The 24730-nt window shown below is 41.3% G+C and overlaps 1 protein-coding gene across 1 annotated transcript in view; it reads right to left on the bottom strand.

Annotated features, from left to right (window-relative positions):
* LOC138605031 (collagen alpha-1(II) chain) overlaps nt 1–24730 on the bottom strand; it is a 106538-nt gene that overhangs the window by 69494 nt on the left and 12314 nt on the right. The window contains exons 2-4 of the mRNA XM_069677099.1: nt 6183–6330; nt 5835–5993; nt 4334–4526 (exon numbers count right to left, since the gene is read on the bottom strand). Of these exons, the coding sequence (XP_069533200.1) occupies nt 4334–4526; nt 5835–5993; nt 6183–6330 (500 nt within the window). The remainder of the gene's footprint in view (nt 1–4333; nt 4527–5834; nt 5994–6182; nt 6331–24730) is intronic.

The raw sequence follows: 24730 nt of genomic DNA, 5'->3' as shown, positions 1-24730 counted from the left end.
GTTGCTACATCCACTGAGGCATTATACAAATTTCCTGATACAGATCTCCACATTTTAACACAGTAAACAACACCTGGATGGCTGAAGTCTAACAGCAAAGGGGCGGTCCAGCAACTAGGGGTACAAATCCACTGGTCAGAACCCTGCAGGGAAGTGGCAAAGCGTAACTGGTCGCTATCAGTTGGGACAAAGTGGCAGCTGATTTTGGCGGGGGTGCGTCTGAGCAGCCCCAGGGCGTACTGCCACTGGTACTGGGCGTGGCCTAAAACCTTCACCCTAAATTTCTTACCTGGATAGGTTACAGTGCATCTTGGGTCATTCTACTACTGAAAACAATATAACCTAAATTTGGCAGCATGGAATGTAATAACTCTACTGGACTTGTATGACGTAGAACAGCTTTAATCTCTGCTAAGCTGATGCACTTAAACATTGACATTGCTACCCTGACTGAGACCAGGCTTCTGATGAAGGCTGACGTACAGAAAGAGATGGATTAGCCCTTCCTCTGAAAAGAGGGGAAGAAACCCCCACGTCCAGGATCAGCTTCCTAAACTTTCTCCCAACCACAACCTCAGTGTGCCAACAACTTTCTGAGAATCTAATCTGTCTAAGAGGATGTATTAAATGTCAAGTCCCCTGCTGAACTACTGAAGGAGGTAGGGTTCACGTGTTTGCACATCCTCTACCAGTACATAACCAAGGCCTGGACTGATTATAACATCCCAAAGCATTGGAGACATGCAAACATCAATGTCATCTATAACAAAGGTGACAAGACCATCTGCGGTCCTGGCTCAGGTGTTGCTTTAGGGACTTAGGGAAGGACAGGAGCACGGTCCACATGATCTTCACAGCCCTGCATCATCAGGAGAGGTAACTCAAGCAACATCAGGACCCATTTGTGGCCTTTGTTGACCTAGAGCTGCAGTTTGCAGGTAACTGTGCTCTTGTGGCCCAAACCGTGCTGTGGAGGTGAGAGCCAGCTATAGGGCTAACTGTCAACCCCACCAAGACAAAAGTATTCAGAGTTCCAGTGTCCCTGCCTTCACTGTCATTGATGAACAGCTCTCAGTAGTGCTATCTGTCAAATATCTAGAGAGCATCTATCAGAAGATGGTAGCAGTGACATCCACAGCCACATCAAACAAGTGTCAGCTAGCTTGGGGCAGAGTCTCCCAGAAATAGAACCTTAATTTCTCCACAAAGGTTGCCATACTCAGAATGTAAGACAAGCCCCCTTTAAAGAATAAACGTGAAGCTTGGAGAACCGAGGGTCGTCATAACAATGCCTTAGGGTGCTGAAATACTTGCAGAGACCATCTGCAGAAGAATTGAGGACTTGTTTCAAGGAACTCCATTGTTGAACCTTTGTTCATTTATTTGATGCAGAATTTAATTACTGTAGATAGAAAGATGATGTTTTAGAGATGTACATGTTTTTTGCAGAACAAGTAAAACTTTGCCAGGAAAAAAACCATAATGCCCTAAAAATAGAGATCAGTCAAACAGCACATATGTCTGCTAAACAAAGACGTCTGTTGTGTTCTTTCATGTTGGGAAAAGAATCTGCGTATGTAAATTGTGATTGATCATAAGTTATGGAACAGTTGATGTAAAACCAAACACAGATGCACTAATGGGTCCATACAATACATAGAAAACATAGATGTTTACACATCTATGGCACTCAAGAAAAAGTAAGATATATCAGTGCAGGTGAGCATGATTCAGCATTCAACCTACCACTGAACAAATTGGTATCTAAGGGGGGATTGGATCTTGAATTCCTGATAGAAAAAAGTCTGGACAAATGTTACTGTGTAAGCATGTGTTACATGAGTTTGCTGGTGCTTAATGATAAGGGCTCTGACCATGGCTCAACATGGTCTATTGCTAGTAAAATATGACTTAGCTTCATGTAACATCTATGAAGTGTGTACTTGCATTCTGGGTGTCTAACCTGTGCTGTTCATAAACTACTTACTTTGTAGGCGGAGTGCTTTTAGAGTTTCTCCTTACCAAAAACAGGGGTCTAAATGTAAAGAGTGTCTCATGGTGTACAGATTGTAAGGGCCCAGAGGTCGATTGTGTTCGTGTTTCTGTCTATATAAATAAAGTTTGACTTGGCTTTACATGACTTGAGTCGTTTTTTTAAACTTTAAAAGGCTTTAATTAAACATATTAATATTTTCAGAGCAACAAGTCCTTTGACCCCAAACAATACAAGCACCCATCCTTTATTTTACCTAATTATTAAATACAAATGGCTCCTTTTTTTCACAGAATTATAATGAGTAATTACTTGGGAGTCCCCACCAGACATGCATCCACCATTACTCATACTCTAACCTCATTCGCTGGTCAAATCTATAAAAACAAGGACATGTTGTCGAGCACAACATATTAATAATTGAACATTCAAAACAACACATACAATGAGACTCATATTCATGAATATATTGCCCAAGTGCATGCTGGGAGCATCTTGCGTCTTATATCACACTTTGGTCTTTAAATGAAGGCAGTCCAAGACATGCTGCAGCTGAGTGGATGAGAGTAAGAGTTATAGACAGAAGACTACAGTAATGTATTATTGGCGTTGCATAACACAAAATAGTGTCTAGAGACAAGACTGTCACCACCACTGAGTGAGGACGTGCTTCGTCCTTGGAGCTCAGTAAAAAGCTGTCACCAGGGGAAACGAGGCAATGGAGAATCCATTTTTTATCTGGTGTTAAGAACAAATCCAGATGCTGCCTCTTCAGGGGTCCACCTCACCCCAATTGTGATGCAGTCACACTGTCGGCTCTGATCCTCAGGCTGAATGAGTGATAGTTGTAACTTGGACAGCATGTCAAAAACACAATGACAGGTGCATTGTGAGCTCTGAAAAACAGCCTTTAACAGAGGTTTTAGTGTGCCCTTGGGATTAAACTAAAAGGGACCATACAAGATATTACATTATAGGCTTTATTTGGTATTTTTGCCTTTATTAGAGGGAGAAGGCTTAACAGGGGCAGGAAATACGTGCAAGCTGTATGCGTGGGCGCGCCAGTTTAGCTCAGTTGGTAGGTCAGGCGCCCCATGTACAGGTAAAAAGTCCTTGATGCATTGGCTGCAGGTTCAACTCTGACTCGTGAGTGTCAACCCCATCTCTCTCCTCCCCATATGTGCTATCCTAAAGGCAAAAAGCCCCAAAAAATAATCCTAAAAGAAATCTGTATGTCTGCACATGCTCTACCCAATATCATTAAGCACCACGTTGGTTTTAAACGATTAACACTCCATCGTTGTTAACAACAAGCCAACTTTATATATATATAACAATATAGTATAATATACTTATTTGAGTTTTTGGGTGACTTTATAAGCTGCTGTGTGCAGAGAGCACAGGTGTAGGTGAGTGTTTGAGTGTGGAAAAGAGAACTGAAGCCAAGCAAGGTGAGCAGATCAAAATTGTTTGTGGATGAAGACTAAAAAAAGTACTGAAGAAATAGTGTAGTAAGAATAACCAACTGGAAATAGTGTAATAAAGGGGGTAATGGGTAATGAGTAAGTCTGCCTGTGCTGCTATGCTTTACATTAATTCATGTTTTATATGAATGCAGTGTTAGTGTTGAAACTGTCAGAAACATGTAAGGCTAACGTGAGTCATACTTAGGAGTTTACATGTTCTCCTTGTGGGTATATTCAGAGTCCAAAGACAACAAAGCAACGAGAAAGAGTCTCATGTCGACTGGAGAAACGGGAAGAGGGCTGAGGATACTGAACTCATTCTTTGTCCAAACACTCATCAGTGTTTCCTCTGTAATCTTATGTAACACTGATGCTTGGGAGGTAATTGAGGTTGTGGTTAGAGCAGGTTACAGGGATCTCAGAGCATACTTTATAAAAACAAACAGTCGGTTTCTAAGGATTAGGAGCTACACCTTCTTGTGTGTGTGATGAAAAGGAAATGTGGTTGGACAGGGCCACGGGGGTGGAATATCTTCTTGTGTGTTCCTCTGTGTGTTGTGTGTGTGTGTGTGTGTGCAAAGATGAGCAGACATACATGTCTTTTTGCACTTAATTCACATATACTGGACAATACACATGTGGCTCATTACCCAGGAACACTTATTTTAAATATCATCTGGTTATTGCATAACCATCCTGTAGTATAATATATGATATTACAAACACATGTAATATAAAACATGAAGGGTCTTTACGGTACTCAGCTGAGAGTTTGACCTCTGAATGTTTCTTTTATGGTCAGTAGGGGAAAAAAAAAAAGAAATGAAAGTTGCAGAGCGGGACAAACAGATAAAACCCGATAATAACCACTGACCTCAAACGGAGTCTCAAAGCCCTCGATGATGCCTCCAACCATGAGCAGACCGTCTGTGCTGATCCCCATGCCGTGGTACACCCAATCCACACTCTCCAGCAGAGAACAGTCCACGTACAGCGCCAGCTGCTTGGCAGACACACTGACAGCCACATGGTGCCACTCTCCATCAGACAGACCGCTAACTGGAAACCTAACAGAGAAACACATGGTTCATTAATCATATATCTCTGGTTTTGTGTTTCAGGAGATAAGTCGCTGAATGCTGACTGTTCCACTTTCTTCAGCTAGTCGTTATCTTTGTATCACTGCTTGCTGCTGGGCAGGTTGTCTGCATTGCCTTTTTAGAGTTTGATGAAAACAGCACAGTTAGTAAGAGCGATGAAAGTGAACTGTGGAGTCTGTCTGCTATAAAACCAAAATAATGAGCTGAAAGAGGAGAAAGAGTCTGTCTCTATGTGCATGTCACTGCAAACTACAGTTATTGTATCGTATCCATTTGGCCTTGTAGTCCCATTAAATGAAGACAGCTTATTTTTCATCATAACCTAGTGCCATGATTACCAATAAAACTCACCCACCGATGGTTCGGCTGCAGATTCACTGTCATGCCAGTGGAGGCTAATGTATCCTTGATGAAGTGACCTCAAGCACAGATAAGGAGCGGGCTACAGAAGTTAGGTAAGCCCACTTTTTTCTTACTCTATGGCAGATTTTTGGTTCATATTCAATTTTGTAGACTTCAGCCTCAAACTAAACCAACTCAAGTGAAACCACTGGAGATGAGATCAGATTTTTTCTCTGCTTCCAATGGAACCACACAAAGCTTTACATGCTTTTCTTGATTTTTGGAATACCCTGTCAACAGACTTAAATGTGATAATCAGGTTCCCCTTCAATATATTAAATACTCATCAGTGGAGCTTTAATGTCTTAAAGGCTTACTAGGGTAAAAAATAAAACAAACTACGTGCCAACAGTAGAAGATGAGGACAGTATCTAGGTGTGTCAATCTTTTGGCCCAGTTCTGTCTGCTGTCTCGCAGTGATGTATTGCTTAAAGCTCCGGTTACTTCAGGGGAGAAACCTGCCAAAAGACTCCTAATAAATCATTTCTCCAAAGAAGCAGCCAAACACAATTTTACAGTCAAACAAAGACACACAGGCTGCAAACAAATACACTTCCACAGAACTATTCTCCGGCTTACAGACAGATTTGCATCAAGCATTGCCAAGAAGCAGGAACGGGCATGAGTGGTCCTCAATTACCTGAGATGAATGTTGTAATCACCTACTGACAGCTGGATTTTGGGGGATAACTGCTAATGCATAAAAGTCAAAAGCATGTCCTTATTGTCTTCTGGTAGTTTCTCAACAATTCTATCCCTTTTTATCATTAATAAAAGCTTCTTAAGTCTGTGTAAGGGGTTTAAAGGCACTCAATACATAATATTGTTATTAAATTGGGGCTGGAAAGGAAAGGGAAGAAACTGAGAGCTTACTCATAGTGTCGTTGTTGTGTTCCTATGAAGATGACGGCGTAAGCGCTGATACGGAGCTGCAGCATAACGTGGCTGTCGGGGCTGAGCATGGTGAAAACACTGCGTTCGTCTCTCTGAGGACTGCGCAGCTGCACCAGCAAACTGAACTCATCTGCAAATCTAAACACAAACAAAGACCCACCATTTATCCATATTACAGATAGTTAAAATATAAAGAATAACATTAAGTAATAACTGTGGAACAAAACCGTACTGCAAGTACTAGTAAGCACAAACACAGTGCTAATCAAGATGAAAGATACTTTCTTTAAAATGACCAGTGATTATAGGAAGTCGATGAAACCGTACCCATCAGTGACGAGCTGTTGAAGAGGGAGAGCCAAGGTGGAGTACTGTCCCACCTGTAGGACTGGACACCTGCTGTCATCCAGAGTCATGGAGGCGTTGCTGCTGTTCGTCAGCTGAAGAGAAAGCTCCTGAAGAACGTTTACCTCATCTGTGGAGAAACATTTCAGAAGTAAATACAACTTAACATCAACCCCAACCACAGAGAAGATAAGAAAATATGTGTTGTGTGCAACATGTCCCAGTTTCACTCACAAGATGTCTAATACTCATCATGATAAAGGGGTTATGGTTCAATATAATGGAGATATATTGTGGTTTTTAGAACTAACTTTAGGCTGAATGCCTGATGCGTGGAACAAAATGTCCATTTCAGAGTGTGATTTCTAAGCGTGTACCTTTGCAACTGAGTAATGTTGCATAACAGTGCATTAACTTTAATCAAGTCTCAACATGTTTGCTGTGTAAAAGCCAGAAGGTAAAGCCTTCATTGTCTCATCATGAGTAGAAAGGACCAAATAGTGCACATGCAGGACAGTATTTTTAATATGGGTATTTGACTTTATTTTTCATGTAACATGTACAGGCAAAAATGTGGTGACACAGCAAAGACATCCAAGGAACCTTTAAGAGACAGAGAAAGGGCGTAACAGAACAGACATTTATCTTTCATCTATCTTGGTAATGTTAGGGAAACCTCATAATGCTTAGCAAGTCATATTGCCAGTTACATGAAGCCCTAGAGTAGGCCAAGATGAAGAGAAGTCTCCATTTTACAGTAGCAATGATATTGTATACAACAGAGTGCATCTAAGTGTGTGGCAGCATTTCAGGGAAGGCTCTTTTCTGTTTCCACATGGCATTCCTCCAATCACTAAGACGAGTACATAATGGTGTTTACCACACATAGACTTTACTTGGGCGAGCTGCCCAGATAAATTAGCTGCCGCCGAAAACATTTGGCAACCTATATTAGCAATTTTCTACTAAGAAAATCAAGGTAAGCAGATTAAAGAAGCTTGGGGAAAACACTTAACTAAGGTGGAGAATTAATGGGCCAGGCCTATCAGGAACATCAGAGGTCAACCGTACTGTGTCTGAATGTAAATCTCATGCAATGCATTCAGGTTTCAAAATCTGATAGAAGCACGAAGCCTTAGGATTGAGTGTTTGTTGAACAGTGTATTAATGCCCATGGTTTTAGAATTAAGTGTATGTTCTGCAATGCTTCAAGATTAGGGGACCCAAGCCACAACCATCTGCAGCACCCAAACCAAACACTGTTCCTCAGGCACTTAACATGCTGTTCACACACCACTGATGGCATTACTAAAAAAGCGGAAACCACTTTAAGGGCCATTGCCTCTCAAAGCTGCAGAGGGCTGATAAATGCAAAACTTTTCTCCCCAAGTGCCCTAAAGGGACAGACGTTGTTGTACCTCTAACTATTTCATCATTCGATGTGGGTTATAGGAGAGTCTTTCATTTTTACTTCATGTGAGCAGGTAAAATGCCATTCGTCATGTCCTGTCCACAGGTGGGCTTTGTTGGTTAACTCTCCGGAGGATTATGAACACAGCTATTCATCATACTTGAAGAACATTAGTCACCACCCAAAGACTAGCGATGTTGTGTACTGATCACACTCTATAGAGGGAACTGACTGATATCACTCCAGACTTGAATCCCAATGTCATTGTGTAAGAGCCAGTGCTGAGACTAATTAAGTCACACAGAGAAGGTTCATTTGAGCGACATACAAGGGACAATAATCCATTTGATTAAAGACCAGTCATGTTAGAGTGATCTACGTGTTCAGCAGGGTGTCTCAAGTTTACAATAGTGGTGCTTCAACATGAGCCCCTGGGATTTAACCACTAAGAACATGCCTCATGCTGCCTCAGGACTGTTTCCAAAGATATGGGGTTGTTCAAAGATTAAACTCAACTCCGTGAGTACCTTCTTAAATGAATCCATGTCAGTCAGCTCTTTTAAGACCCATTTTCTCTTTACACTCGTCCTGACAGCAGTGCCAGACAAATCACTGGTCCACAGGGATCAGTGTGGTCACACTCTGCTGCCTCATGGAATGGCACTGAGGAACATATCTGGTGTCGCACTAAAAATTCCCGCATACCAGCCTTCCAGGAACCAAGATATATGGACGAGAAACACTTAGAGAGGAGAAATGATTTGAATAATGGGTTGCTTTGCACTTTTAACCTTTAGTTAACAGCCTGAAGGGATGTGAGGTCAAACAGTTTGCTAAGCAGGTAAACAACATGTTTTATAGAGGGGGACTGCAGGCACAAGTGCAAGTAAATGAGAGACTTTTAATAATTCATCAAGGAACTCAGAATTTAATCTCGCCACAATTTGCCTTTTATGTTGTTTTCTTAATGGAGACATGCAGAAAAAGGTCAATGGATTCTGTTTTCTGCTTTATGGTTGATTGATTTTCAGGATGAAAAATGCCCCAAGTTTGGAAGAAAAAAACTTGACATCATCAGGGCTATTTTTGTATTTTGGGGAATTTAGCTTGAGGCTTCAATCTTTTCTTAGAGAGCCTGAGTCACTTTAGGTTTGGAGATTGAATGATGTGGTCATTTACAAGCAGACAAAGATATAGTCAAAGATGCTAGGTTATGCTATTACATGGTCAAACGGGTCTGAGTCGGGACTTGTTCTATAATCCTCGGTTCCGGGTCTGTTCAACATTATGTGTAATACCCGAATGGACCGTGAAGATCCGTGATTAGAAAGTGTTCATGATTAAAGTGCTGTGTGTGTATTTTAACTTGCAACAATGTGTCTTCAATGTGTCTATTCGCATGAGAACGTGCAGGAATTAAAGTGGAAAAAAACATAAGAAAGCGCAACATCGAGTTGAGTGACGTGTCACGTGACTGCAGGTTCAGACAAAAGCTGAAGCCAAAGCCGGTAATGATGATACCTTCCTCGCTGATGTGGACAAAAAAACTAAAAGAAAAAGAATATAAGGAGGAAAACCCCGTTTATGTAAATTGTGGACAAAGACAAGAAGAAAGTAAGCGCAGTTGTGTGGCTTCTAAACAAGCCGCACGTTTGTCATCCGTCTGCGTGACAGCAAGTGGACTTTTTATCTGAAATAACGAGTGGATTAGCATCTCTGTTTTTATCAACAAGACATGGATAACAGGAAACCTGAATGTGTTTTATGAACTCTCTTGGCGTAGGATGGATTATATGCACGGTTCGGGTCCGGCATTTCTCGGAGCTGGGCCCCAGCTTTCAAATAATAGACGGGTCCGGTTCGGTTCCGAATCGCACAATAACGGGTCTCTTAGGGTTCAGGCACGAAATTTTGGACCCGTGAAGACCTCTCGACTGTAGTTTGGAGCGCTGGTTTAGCTCAGTCTGTAAACCAGGCGCAACATATACAGAGGCAAAGTTCTCGCTGCATCGGCTGCTGGTTCAACTCTGACCTCTGCCCCTTCGTGCATGTCATGCCCCTCTCCCTCCCCACATTTCCTGTCATATCCTCACTGTCCTATCAATAAAGGTAAAAAAAAAATGTATATAGTATGATACAGTAATTGCCCTGAATATTCAATTAGGATTCAGGTTGCCATACAGCATTTATGACATTGATCATTTTGAGACACTGTTTTTAGTTTACAGCAGTCATGTTGCTCCTCTTTTGTTGCTCTTTGTACAATGAAAGCTAAAAAACAAAAACTGTGGACTCTTAGTGGGGAGCCCTTAAATAATCATTATTACAGGCTACATGTGATAAAAACACTCTACTTTGCTGTTATAAATATTAGATTGCACATGGATTATTATGTGAACAGTGCATCAAGCAACGTCAGCAGACAATCAAAATCAAAAACCTTCTTCATGCTTCATTTTCTCCTCAAACTTGCTTTTTCATTTAATGATTTAACATTAATGAAACAGCTTCTGTAGGGTGATGACAGACACGTCATGTCTGCTATGACACTGTGGTCAGTAGCCAACAAGGAGCCAACAATGCTGGCGTGAAGGTATCAGAAGAGAAGAAGAGAAAGTCTCAGACTGTGAGTCTGCTCTGTGTACCTGCACAGATCTGAACAATGAGCCACTGCTGGTGAAGCATAAATAAAGCAGCTGATACCAATAACGCTATGCTGCAGTTTCAATCTCATTATTCTCTCATTATTTCTGGATCGGTTAAATGCCTTAACAATAAGAGTAAAAAAGGACAATTAAAAGTTCTCAGAAACCACGTTCTGCGCAAAAGTCCAAAAGTCGAGAAGATGATGAGACAAAACAAAGTGAAACAAGAAATTATAATCGTGTTCCTGATTTTTTTCAACAATTCAACTAACTGAATAAGCACACGGGAGGTAATAGCGTACAACACAATACTGAGAAACATTGAACTTGGAGTCAAAAGTCAGAAAGGAATACTCAACCATTCCTCTCACTTTAGCCTTTAAACCACAGCCGACAATTTGCTATTGACAGTATTTTTATATTCCAGCTAATAGATCAATTTTCAGCGATGTATGTTTACCAGTATTTAGGCATCGGATGTATATTCTGCACAGTGAAAAAAATCAGTTTGTTTAGACCTAAATTACTCAAGCGTCTAACAGTTTACAAATTGCAGTGAACCATAATAACAGCATTTACATCCATCACACGACGCAGGAACTCTACTGTTATATCAAGAAGCAAGTGTGTGGGATTGTTGTGCTTCAATATCTAAATGAGCTGTAATTCATAGCCCCAGGAACTGGAAAATGTTCTCACAGACGAATGCTGTGATGGTCTCCATTAAGCCTCACTTGTTTGGGAGTGTTCATGAAAGAATATTTCATGTGCCAACACTGTGCCCTCAAGGAAAACATAGGAACGTACTCATGTGCTTTTCTCCCAACACTATAATCAAAGGATCAAGTCATTACGAGGGGGGGCTGCCAGTCATGCCTGTTCTGTTTCCGGCAAAAGTAAAACAGATGTTTTAGTCCTTCGTCGGAAGAAATGTGCAAACAGTTAAAAGTTACAGGGTAAGCTCAGTCTTTGGATAACGCTATTTTTTCTCCTTTTTACCCAGAGTCAGACAAAAGGTTTACAATTAGTTGAACTAGTGCTGAATAGTTCGTACTGATTGTCTATTAGCTGTTGAACTACGTAAAAGCCTACAAAAGAATACATTAAATGTAACCATATGTTGCATGAAAAACACAGACGTTAAAGCCAAAGACATTTCCATAGAAAGATGAGCACAAACAGAAGACATGCATGAGGGAAAAGTTACTGAAAATCACAAACAGCTGCGGACGATCTTCTACAAATCACTGTAAAGCATCTCGTCTTTATCATCATGGCATGTTCTGATCCTTTTCCTGAATCCCCTCGTTTGCCTTCTACAGAGGAAAAGTGATAATCTGTGCAACAAATGGAGTCCTTAATGATGATCCACCATTGTCACGCAAAAGAATACAAAAGCCTCTAGAGAGACAGGCACACAAATAGTATTAAGGCCTCAGTTGTTCTGTTTAGTCTTCTTCAATAGCTACTGCAAATATCTCACTTGATTTACTTGAGGGATTAACACTTTGTGACAGCTCAGTGGGCGATGACAATGGATGACAATGTTTTGGATAACAATAAAAATATTGATTATCATCCAGAAATGTATGTGCTTGTAATTTCAACACAATACATACTTAACAATCTGGGAAAATCTCTGACAGGCAGATCACATGTTACTCATCTATAATCTGTTTGAAAGTGGTTTGAAACACATGTGGTTCTCATGCATTCTGAATCTCACTATGAAGCTGCACGAGTTACGTCACTGTCTAGATCTCCACACACTAAGTGTCATTGGTTGTATGTCAGCACATATGCAAACATGCAAGGGTATCTTTATCTTTTCTACTTCTTTACTGATTATGGGTAAAGAGGTAAAAGTAGCCCAGAAATTGTTAGAGGATTAACTGACAAGACATACAGCAAATGCATCAGTTCATTAAAATGTTCATAAACAATTGATTAATTGAGCATTGTTGTTTGTTTGTTATGTTGTTTTTGGAGCCAAATGATGATATTTGCACAAATGGGTGGATCTGGGCAGGACTATGGGGTTGGCAGATGCTAAGTTATCCAAATTAAACAGTCTATGCCCAAGGCTTATAAATTAGCTGGCCAACAAGATAGATAAAAAACAGTGTTCTTATTAGTAGTTGGTAGTTGACCAGTTTATTTACTGGACTACAAAAGCAAAGAGAGCTTTTTTTGTCCAATATCTGAAAGAAATTTTTCCAAAAGGCACCAACATCACAAACACATCAGAGATGTCAAGTTCAGTGGCCTGATTTACCTGACCACAAGCAGACAACTCAAAGAGAGGTGGTATAAGGGCTGCCACGGTACTGAATTTTTCTAACTGCGGTGAAACACTAACATCCCCTTGCGGTTCGGTGGTTAACCACTGCCCCAGCCCGCTGCAGGAATATGTTTGGTTTATTTACTACAGCGCTTCCCCTTTGCATCGAAAGGAGCCAGTTGAGGTGGTTCGGGCTTCTGGTTAGGATGCCTCCTAGGTGCCTCCCTTTGGAGGTTTTCCGGGCACATCCAACTGGGAGGAGACCCCGGGGCAGACCCAGAGCTCGCTGGAGGGGTTATATATCCAGTCTGGCCTGGGAACGCCTCCGAATCCCCCAGGAGGAACTGGAAAATGCAGCTTAGGAGAGGGTCACTTTGCTGAGCCTGCTGCCATCACGACCCAGTCCCGGATAAGCGAAAGATAATGAATGGATGGATGGATGGATACTGCAGCCCATCCCCAAGACGGTAAAACATTATCGACATGAGTGAACATAGCATGAGAGGTGAAAACATGACTTTATTTACCACAACTAAGCTTGTATCCTAATTATTGAAATGAAACCAGTGGCGGAAGGCTAGTTGTTGTTGTAGGGGCTAAACTAGCATGTCCCGAGACTGCACACAGGCTCGTCTGCGCTGATTAGAAGCGCAGAGGGTTGAAACAGTGGTGCTCTGACAGCCAGGTTTCATTAGCTGATTATTGTAAGATTGTTGTTTATAATGTATTGTTCTGTATGGTAAAGATGAGGTGCTTCCCTGGGACGCATGGTTTATTGCATCCCTTTAGATTTGAATGCGTAAGAGATGCAGGGCGTGTACCTTGCAACATCACTGGGTCTATGGTATAAAGAAAAAACTGCAGTAATGACAGTTGGCATCTGTTTCTGTGACAGCCCTAGGTAGTATACCCAATCTTGTCCATTTTTGCAACATGTCTAGCAAAGGTATTCCCACTGTAAACCTGCTCATGTGACTGTCACTCTCTATATCACTTTTCAGAAGCAAACCGTGGCAAACAATCCCATCCAAGTGAGTGAAAGAACATAATTACTTTGGGATAAAAAATTTAACACAACACAACCTGATACATCCAATTAGTTTTGGAGTGTTGCTATCAATGTGTGGGATCCAACGCTAAACTGTGTATCAATTCCTTTGCTAGAGGTATCTATTGTGCAACAGCCATACACCTGAACACAGGAGCTGTCAGTAATTCCACCTAAAGGTGTTATCTCACAAGACTGCAGAGCTGTGATGTGTTCAGGTATTGTCCTTCAGAGCTACATATTGGAATCCTACTGCAATTCGTTTTGTTTCTGGACGAGGGTTCACTGTGAAAGACGAGTACAGCTGCCAGCCACACACAGCATCAGTCCAATCATCCCTCAGTTACCACAGCATAAATCATACAAAGACTGTGCCCACTCAGCCTCAAGAAAAGAATACTGTCTTACAATGCTGTCATGCATTCTTTAATGAAAATCGCTTTGACAGCGATGAAAAATGAGTCGTGGAAGTGCTCAGCAGATGGAGAGCTTTAAAACCAGAAAAGTTCTGAATATGTTCTGCATTTTGAGGCCGAAAAACCTCAGACATTCAAATATTCTCATACCGGAGGGATGATGCTTCAGTGTGAACGTGAAAACAGGATTTACTTTGGAACTGACTTTTGAGTTGTGGAGCAGAGTGAGGCCAAAAAGAAAAGCCTAGCAGTCCACTACAGCTCACATTCCTAAAGCACTCAGCCTTGGACACACCTCTCCTGATTGAACTAATTTCTTTTGGCTCAGACATCAGTGGAGCATGTAAGGAGCTTACAGACTTTATGGCAGACTGTTACAGTAGGTACCAAAGCTCAGGTCCACCATGAGCCAACAATAGAGAATGGCATGAGGCCAGAGTAAGGCCAGTCTACAATTCCTCTATATTTGTAATTCTCTGGGGTTGCAGCAATTATGGGGCTTGGCTGAGACCCAGCTCTGAGTCGGTCCAATGCAGGCAAAGGAGAAAAAAATGCCCTACAGGAGAAAGAAGGTGCCAGGTTCTGCCTTAGACAAAATGGTCAAAGCCAATCCATTAAAATCAGTTGAAACTGGCCAAAAAAACATTGTAAACAGGTCGCCATTAAAACTTCCAATCAAGATTTTAGTTTTAAATCCAATCAATGTTCTGACTCATGTCCTGAATATGGAACTTTGGTCCATAAAATTATGAGGCAATCATCCAAAATATATTGCCGTTTTATTTTATACTTAGGTTGCTTTCACACCTGACAGCTTTGGTCTGGACTTTTGGACTTCACTCTGAAAGTCTGGTTTGTTTGGACAGGTGAGAACACGCATTCCAACTGGGACGCGGACCAAACTACCGGACCATGGTCCGCCAGAAAAGATGGGTCTCGGTCCGTTTCCAAAGGAATCACGATCCGGTTCGATTCAGGTCAGAAGATAAACAGACTTCAAGTAGGACCTAATATCGGAAGCGAACCAAAACCCTGTGCATTGTGGGTTGTTAACGGGAGCATTTGCAGAGACAGCCGCGCAACAACATGAGTAGAGGACAGATGTGGGGGAGCGACGAGGAAATAGAAATATGGGCTGACCAAACATTTCACTAATGCTTGTGGAAACGCACAAGAACACGGAGGTATTCAAACTAACGGAAAGTGGAACTGTGTTAAAAGTAAAAAGAAAAAACTAAGACAACGACACATTAAAGTCTGCGATCGTGTTGAGTGTGATTTAGGAGGGTGCTCTCTCTTTGTTTACTTCAGGGAGTTTTACCACGTGGAAGTTCAGTTTCCTTGCGCATCAAAACTTTTGGTTCCTGGTAAGAGCTGCTGTGTGAACACAGACCAAATTATTTTCAGGACTGATTAAAGAATGATTCTTTAAAAATTATTCTTACTATTGAGAGTTCAAATTGTTCATAATTTATACAAATACTCCCTGGTGGTGGTGTTTATTAAATGTCTTGTTTTGTACAATAATTAAAACCTAAATGTATTCAGTTTGCCTGCACATAAGAAGAACATCTGAAGAATTTTCACATTTCACATTATGGAGAACTCTGATTGGTCATTCTTCCATTAAAAAACTACACAACAAAAACCTCTTGCGAGCAATCACGGTATAAGTAGTCTTTACTCTTTTCTGGAGCTTACACTATCATGGATAATTGTCCATTAAACAGTTATTACTACAGCAAGTCAGAGGAAGAAGGAGAAAGTGGGAGCTGAAACAAGGAGCCCTCCAGCCATTCATTTTGGAATCATGATGAGACCAGCAAATTACAGCTGTGCAGTTATCTGCAGAAAATATACATTCAGACTTCATTGACAGAGAGACAGCAAAGCCTTACAGCAAAAATGTGAAAGTCTACACACTTTTCCTCCGGTGGGTTCAGTAACAGTTATGGAGGTCGAGCAGCTGTGTCAGACAGCGAGGGTCAGAAATGGCATGCGGGGGCCACTAAGGGTCACTGATACAGGACACAAACACTGCATGTTCTCCACATCTGACCAGGGATTCTTTACGGCACGCTGACTTTGTGAGCTAATCAGTGGGGCCTGTTTCCTCCTTAAACACAGACAGGCACGTTTCTAATGTTTATAGTTTTTTTTTACACAGTGTGCACCGAGACAAACCTCAAGGGAGACTGGAGGAACGGAGCTCCTGGTGTGTGTTAACTCATGGTGTATACAGGGCTATATAGAACAGACACTGGAGGGGTTAAAGAGCACAGGTGGAGAGTTTGACTGATGTTTAAATGGACTGCCTATTGTGTGATCCCTGACAGTTGTTTATACAGCATGTTTTACCTTGGTATAAAGTAAAACCTCATCATTCCTACCAATACTTTCTGTTGTAAAAATGCTGTTTAATGTAGGTTACATTAAACCATGTGGTAGGGACAGACCCCCAGTTAGGCCAACAAATGAAGAAATGTAGTCGATACACGTCATGCATCAACAGTAAACTATCTCATCCATACTTTGACAAACAATTCAAGCTAAGCTATGCAATATTGGCCAATAGAAAACAATCGGTAGTTATACACAGTTGCTTTGTTCTGCTACACAATCAAACACTGTTTGTTAGCTGGCGAAGTTATTTGTCAAGTTAGACTGACAACACTCACTGACACACTCAGATAGTATTTTGATAGTCATAACTTTTGCGAGCATGCTAAGGTTAGCCAACTAGTTCTAACATAAATACACTGCTTGACTCCGGCATTGTGCCTCGTAAACAAACGGCAAATTACGCTGGCGAACCAGCAAATCATCTCAAGCATAAGCGAACATCAGCCAGGCAGGGCAGGGCGGCTGGAGAGAGCTGGGATGAAGCGCTTGTGCTGTGAGAGAAAAAAACGCTGCACCCGGTGAGAGAACGCTGCACGCGGGTTTTGTTTCTATGACAACAATAAGTTGTGGGTCTGTTTTGATCCCCAAAAGCAATCGAAGGTCTCCATGATTTGCATGCCCTGCCGATGTTGACTCTAGTTTTCCCCCTGAAGTCGGTCACATTCCAGTTTGGTCAGACGGGCTTCACTAGATAAAACTTATTTTTGTTTTTTATTCTTGTGTGTAGTTTGTGTTGGTGTTGTTGTGGGTGCCGGTCGTTTGTTGGGATCCATCTCAATTTCACAGCTTGCGTTGTCTCGTGTTGCACACTGTTGACTGTAGTGGTGTAGAATGAGCTCTCGCAGAAGTACTCGCGAACGAGCAGATACGTCACATCCTCTTGTTTCCCGGAAAAAATGTCCTGAGTGCTTTACATAAAATCAGCCCACATGTTGTTAGGGCCAATGGAGGAAGTTGGGGAAGGTCTCCATTTATCAGTTCCTCTACTGTCCCTTCACACATTGGCTATACAAAATGATATTTGATTGATGAATATATGTAAAATCTTACATATAACTCTTTTAAAGAGGATGTCTGTGTTCTACTTATTTAAAGTCTCTGGTAACCTTGCTTTTTGCAGAGCAAAATGAAAATTGAAAATCGTCTCAAAACAAAATCTAAAGAAGGTTTCTGTTTTCTCTTCAGTCTTCAATTCAGCTGCAGTACATGACCAGCAGAGAGTAACACATCGAACAGCTGAAGAGTTAGAAAATGTTCTCAGGAGTTGGTGTAGATCAAACCGGAGGGACGTATTAGTTGGACACAGACATGCATCCAAATAAATGAAACATTTTCTCCTCGTTCGCTGGATGTGCAGATGGCTAAAATTGAATGATGTGAGAAGTGTGTCTGCATTTTTAAGTGCCAGGGAACTGTATCTCACTGTGACATTAAGAAGTCATTCCTAAGTCTGTGGCGAAGCAGTGGTTTTTGGTGGCTGGTTCTTGCAATGATAACCACACAGACATGATAAGACATCGATCAAACTCTGTCCGCCCACCACTGCCTCCTGGTCTGGCCAACCTCCAGCAGCAGTAATCAGGGCGAGCGGAGACATCTGCCACGCCGTCCTGCAGTGGGATCGCATTACTCTAATCGTCTGAGACGGACCAACAGATAGCTCAATTACTGTACTGGTGCAATTACTGGGCTCTGCTCTGTTAGAGGGGGCAGCCGCAACAGACAGAAGATTAAAGACTTCCACCGGCCCTGGTGGAAAACGAGGGGGAATCACCGGGTCTGATGAGTAGGAAATGAGAGATGGAAAGTTGGAGTGAATACAGGAAACAGAAGAAACTCCTTGTACCTAAACATCTCAATCAGTGAGTCATCAACAAAGCTTTGAGTGATGAGCACACCTACTGCCACACTAAGCTTTAACTTATCAGCAGATTGTGAAATGCTCACTGATGCAGCATCCTAATGGAAATACCTTCTGACAGTGAAGACTCAGACTGCTGACTTTAAGATGTCTATTAAAGAGCAGGAGATCCGATGCTTGGATACTATTTCAAGAAGTGTCCCTTACTGAGGATATCCTGGAGCTTATGTCAAATCTGTGCTTGTGTGAAAAAAGGCTTGTTAGCAGGGCCTACAGCCTTATTCAGGGCACAGAGGGATTTAAGTGGACTGAATGGATATAACAGTTATACTGTTAGCCTGTGTGTAACAAGGCTCAGCAAACAGCAGATATGAGCCCTTGTCTTTACAATCTACAACATTTCCTCATCTGAAAAGCAGGAAATATGTGCCGTCTTAAGGGGGGGATTACAGGGCCATAAAGAGTATGTTAAGGAGGAGTGACAGAGCAAGCAAGGTAAGAAGGTAGAGCAAGAGGAACAGGAGGGATCTAGTGATAGATTGAAACCGGCATTGCAGCAGTAGCGAATAAAAGCATGTACACCATCAGGTATAATTTTTATGCGAACTTCTGGAAACAGTAAATTTAGATTCTGTCTGCTTTTACTCCAGTCTACTCCCACTAATAAAACATGCACATACTCCACGGTACATTTTTATTTCTTCTTTGTTTTCTTGGCAAAATAAATCTCAAAGCGGTTTTGTCCCTCACTGGATGGACCATTGAGACCGCAGGACTGGTTCTCTTCCTGCATGAATTCAGAGTGGTTATCCGCAGCAACTAATCACTCAGTCCTGGAGGGTAGAGAGGGACATAAAAACTTCCTGTGCTGGATTTCTCTCGCTTAACTGCTGTTGTAATCCCTTCAAAGAGGGCCTTAGGAACAGTGGAGCCAGTCATCAGCAAAGCAAATTAAACATTATGGTGGCATACGTTAGTGGAGAGGGAGAGTCCCTGTGTGATACTTAGTGGTCAAATTAGCATTACGTCTGCAGGTTACAATATTAGCTGTAAAAACAACAGAACATGGCACAATAAAGAAAATTCAGCCTTACTCACTAGAGTAGATTCTAAATGTCACAGTAACTTTCCAGGTGCAATTCACTGTAAATCAACTGAAACTTGGCTGCAGTGGTGCAGTGAGAAAGGGTTTGACAGATTTATATAAGATAATGTCTACAGTGGTGAAATCCGTAACAATGGAAGAAATAAAGGTTTGGTTATTGGTTTCAGCAGTGTTCCTCGACCTAAATATTTCCTTTCCTTTGTGGACTTCCCCTTAAAAAGTAAATCAGATCATGTAGCAGCCCCTAACAGTTAGGAAACACTTCTTCAATCTACAATTTGATTTGAACTCTGTGGGTGTGTAATCATGAAGAAATAGTCCAAGAGCAAACATTTAAGACAAAGCTGAAGATGTTTGTAGCCCTGCTCAAGGTGCTGTCTTGAGGGGCAAACAATTATCTCCTGAGATCAGGGCCGCCACCAGAAGGTGTCACCACGTTTTAAACCACACGTAACATAATGGAACACAATGTCGTTATCAACAAAAATACAACAAGAAGACACAAACAGAATCCTTGGATTTCTGCTGCAAATACACAACATTGATTTTATGGGGAGCTAATGCCATTGCGGTAGGAAAAAATGCAATTTTGCTCTGTGCCTTTCACTTCTCCAATGGGCCCTAAAAAACCTCCGTCAGATGATGCGTTTTACGTAGTCTGGCGGAGCCATGGAACTTGCTAAACTACACTTCCTCAATCTAGGACGCCCACCTCCGATGTCATGTCTCGTTCAAAATCGTCAGGTTTGAAATGTGGACTGCAGACCCCAAGATTTTTTAGATGTTCCACCGATATATTCTCATCGTATTTCAGATTCTGTACCGCTCTGAGCCGTTGCCTGCAGCGAAATCATAAGTATTTTACTCCAGCATCGCTCGCTGGTCCGTTCCTTTCAGAGGGAGGGGCGCAATGCACGCTGGGTGTTGTAGGAATGTAGAATGGGTGAAACCACAAGTTATTTCCACAGCTATGGCGTCAATTTCAAATATTATTGCTTTTATTGATTACTGAGAACACCAGCTGTGACTGACAGTGACTTTTTCCAGGGGCGAATTTCTCCCTTAAATGAATATAACCATGTCATTAAAAGGTATAACATGATGACACAAAAGACGGAAATAACCAATGGAAGCCTTTGCTTTCCGCTGCAAGAAGAATGAAGGGTCTAGCCGTTTTTATTTTAGTTTCAATTGAAGAGGATTGCACAAACAGCCATTCCTGTGACTGCCCACAGGAGGGCTGTTTTCATAGGGATTTCTGGTTAAAAAAGAATGCTTACAGATTTGCCAAAGCTTAAGACACACAACAGCTTCCCCAAGAGAGTTTTATTGAGACCATTTTCCTTCAGGGAGAGGAAACGAAGAACAGCACCAGTCAACACTTGTCTTGTCTTGTCTTGGTCTGCTTCTAGACTGAAACATTCATCAGAGGACACCAAAGGAAGTGGATGAAGTGACAAACATGCCCTCAGGTCAAACTCCCTGCTGTTTTGCAGGAGTGAAAAGCACTAATGAACTTATGTGGTGGTTGTGGTTCTGCAGAGCTTGGAGGTATCAGTTACATCAAAACTATGCAGCCTGTGGGTATCACTGATGTTAATCTCATTGTTTCCCTTTTCTTTGGTGTACTGATAGGTCTTGAACTTGAGACATTAGCAGCCAAATGAAAAAGCACCAGCAGCGTAACATTAGCTTCTGGTGTTAAGTGAATGACATCAGGGCAAAGGGCAGGAGCGAGAAGGGAGTCCGTCTGACTGAGGGGAATCCAGGCCATCCATCACAGGTTTGTTCCATTGCTTGACACTCTGCCCCTGAGCGTCATGGCCCTCAGGTCCCGGAGGTTAAGGTCAATGTAAGTGTGACTAAACAGACAACCAAAGAGGATTTGAGATTTAATGGGAAAACCTGGAATGATAGGTTGATAAACAACAGCATGACATTGCTACCAACCCTGCCTCATTTTAAAAGCAGTCCTGAAACATTATTTAACATTGTGTATGTTATGTAGTCAGCTATGTACAGCTTTCTTTTTTCATGCAGGAAACAGTTTCAGTTCAGGTTCAAATAAAGCCAGTTGCAACGTGCTATAGCATGCTCTATTTTAAGATAACAAGACAATTAAAACAAATGATTGCAAAGAAAACTGTTTCTAAATTGCCAAAAACAAAATGTACAAGAATATCACTAAGATGCAGCTGAGACAATTGTTGTATAACAGTAGCTGTATGTTTATTTTTCAGTCAGATCTAACCACTTAGTCAGACATCCATAGTGCACTACTCACTACACTGCTGAATCTAGTCCTTGATGAATCAAGTAACTGATAAAATGTTTTTAAAGCCAAAGGTTGTAATTGGTTAACTGATTAAGTAATGTATGAACAGTTATCTAGTGATGTTGCTAGGTACCCGTCCTGCGTCTCTGAGGCATTAAAATATACTTCCCGATGGCTGCCACCGTTTTCTAGCGCACATATCTCGTTACCGCTCACTAAGAACGAGTAATCATTGACAAATGCTTGATTTACATTAGCAGACATTTTACCAGACTTTTCACTGTTAGTTAAGTTTCATTTTTGTTATAAAAGTTTCACAGTGATTGATTCATTTTCTGATCACTATTAATCACTTTTGATTTAGTTGATGTTCAGACTTTTGCTAACAGTTTATTAGTAGACTGTGTCAGGGTGATGACAATGTTATTAATTTATTTTGGTGCTACAGAAACTATTGTATTAGAATTTTGTGTCATGCAAAAGGAGTGTTCTAATTAACTTTTCAGATTTGATTTTATTCCTTTAATTTTGGATGCATTTTGAAGTAACATATCTGTGAATTATAACCGTATCATACCACACCAACATCAGACATGAGTTTAACACTACAATCTCTCAAGAACCAAACATTTTATTGGGGACCCATTCGATTTCCCAGACACCCACTCAAATCACCACCCGTGGGTTCCGGGGACTCACTACATTGAAAACCTCACTGGTTATCTGCAACCATGCTGGTGGCTATGTGAGGAAATACTCACAATGACAATGCTACCAAGCTGATCACATCAGAGAACTGTTGGTTAGGAAGAGAATGTAGTTTGTTGATATAATGTGTAGATTTGTTACGATAATTTAATTATATTCATTACATATACTGTTAACAAGAAGGCAGATTAATCAATAATGGATCTATCAGGTTGCAGCTGTAGCTTAACAGCATTACTGTAAGCCATTTATCCAAACAGCCACAGTGAACACTCTTTGGAGATTCTAACAAAAGCAAATAAATTGTATGTTTTCACAGATGTGAGTCTGACAGTTTGCTTTGCATGAGAGACGTTTCATTTCTCACAAAGCAGACACATCGGCACAATGCACATCCAGCTCCTGGGACAGGATCCATCCCTGGACCCAAACTATGGAGGCTGCAGAACAGATGAAAGAGGTGAAAGGGCCTTATGAGACAAGCTCAAAGTACATCTGGAGAAGTCGACTTTGCAAACAGCAAGTCCCCAAAGCTGGACTCTGACCAGGCACATAAACAGCACCTGTGGTAATCCACTGGCCTGTTTCCCTACAAGCAACATGAGAAGTTCTTTAACCATGTCAACCCAGGTATTTACTGAGATTTATTTAAAGGCTTTATCTGCAGAACCACAGAAGCATAAGCCATGTATTTGTTATTACATGCTCATAAACGCTCTTTCATTAATTGTTTCTACCTCACCATGTTCTGGCCTTTTTCAAAGAACCACACGGCCAGATGAGGAATGTGTCGGCTGAACATGCACACAGATGGAGGAAGAAAGTCTTTGTGCTACATGTGTCTTACATACCAGTTAAAAAAACAAAGCTGCACAGGGAGGGGAGGGCAAGACGGCCTGTATTTAGTATTTAACGTGAGATGAGGAAAGCAGAGAAGGGGCTTTTGAATGGCCGAGGGAGCTGGTGAGTCAGGTAATGAGCCTGCTGGAACACTAAAGGAGAAACACGTCTCTGCTGGAGTGGAAATGCAAGAAGTGAAAAAAGGTGTGTGTTGGCCAGAAGACAAACCTCAAAATCCCAGCAACCACTGAGAGATGATCAGGAGACGTAAAGGAGACATTTTCCAGATCAAGAGGAAACTCTATTTCCACAGAAAGCATCGGTGTCAAACACTCTCTCAACAGAATTGCATTAATTTTTAACTGACCTCCTGTTAAAGTTTGTGGATTTATCTTCCTGATTGTTGCTGTTACCTGTGATGAACCACTGCAGAAACACAGATCACAGTTTCCAAATCACATAATGACCATGTTTCATGTTACATTCTTATGTCAGCAACCTGACTAACTTGTCTTCTTTTCTAGCTGTAACATGGATGTGTTTTCAGACTGACATATTAAATAGGATCCAGGCCTATCAGTGTATGGGGACGCTACAGTAACACTGGCAAAGCGCCACTCAGAGTGCTGCTGTTGACCCCCTGTACAAACAGTACATCTCTACTACACTGTGTCTGTCTTCACATGCAAACACTCGACTGTTTGGCTAAATTTTGTGTCAAATAGACCCACTTTGTTTAAGATACTTATTATACTGCTGTCAGGATGTAAGGTAACAGCCTTATGAAGAAGTCACAGGGTGTAACTTTTTTGGAGGGATTTTATCAGCCAATTTTCTAACAGAATTTATTTTTTCCGCCACGTAAGCAATATGGCTCGCACCGAGACTTTGGTCAAGTGAAATAACTCAACATCTGTTTGATGGATTTGCACAAACTTAGTGCAAACTCATGCTTCCCAGGGGACGAACCCTGATAATGTTGATGATTCTCTGACTCTCCTTTGGTGCCACCATTAGTAGGACACTTTTGGTTTTGAGTAAATTTAAATTGTTGGATTGTCTTAAAATGTAATAATAAATGTTATTAGTTTGATGATTATGCACAATATGGCACAATCATCAGGTCAAAGTTAATACTTTAGATTAGTAGGGAAAAGGTCATATACCAATGACATTCCTATAAGTATAACTATGTTTGAATCCTAACATGCTAAATTCAGATGGTGAACAGCTCACCAACTTTCCATCAGCATTCATTATGTGCATGTTAGTAAACTAGGGTTAGCATTTAGCCTACAGCATCACTGTGCCAAACTACACTGAATTGCTGTTGTGGCTTTGAATTTGTTAAAAGTCAATATGGACAACATGATTTGTCCCGCTAGTACTCAGTATATTCCCCATGTTTCGGAACTCAGGCCTTCAGACTATTTAAGTTGTGAACAAGTGATCAACCGTGTGTGGGACTTTTATTCTTTTTCGGCTGAGATTAAAGGATTAAAAGATTAACTGACAATGAAAAAGATTTAGTGCCAGC

This window comes from Semicossyphus pulcher, unplaced genomic scaffold (genome assembly GCF_022749685.1).
Source record: "Semicossyphus pulcher isolate SPU_LCO1_2020_fin unplaced genomic scaffold, fSemPul1.0.p SCAF_28, whole genome shotgun sequence".
In the NCBI taxonomy this organism is placed as follows: domain Eukaryota; kingdom Metazoa; phylum Chordata; class Actinopteri; order Labriformes; family Labridae; genus Semicossyphus; species Semicossyphus pulcher.
The sequence above is the reverse complement of the archived record's forward strand: the minus strand, read 5'-3'. Positions and strand labels throughout refer to the sequence as shown.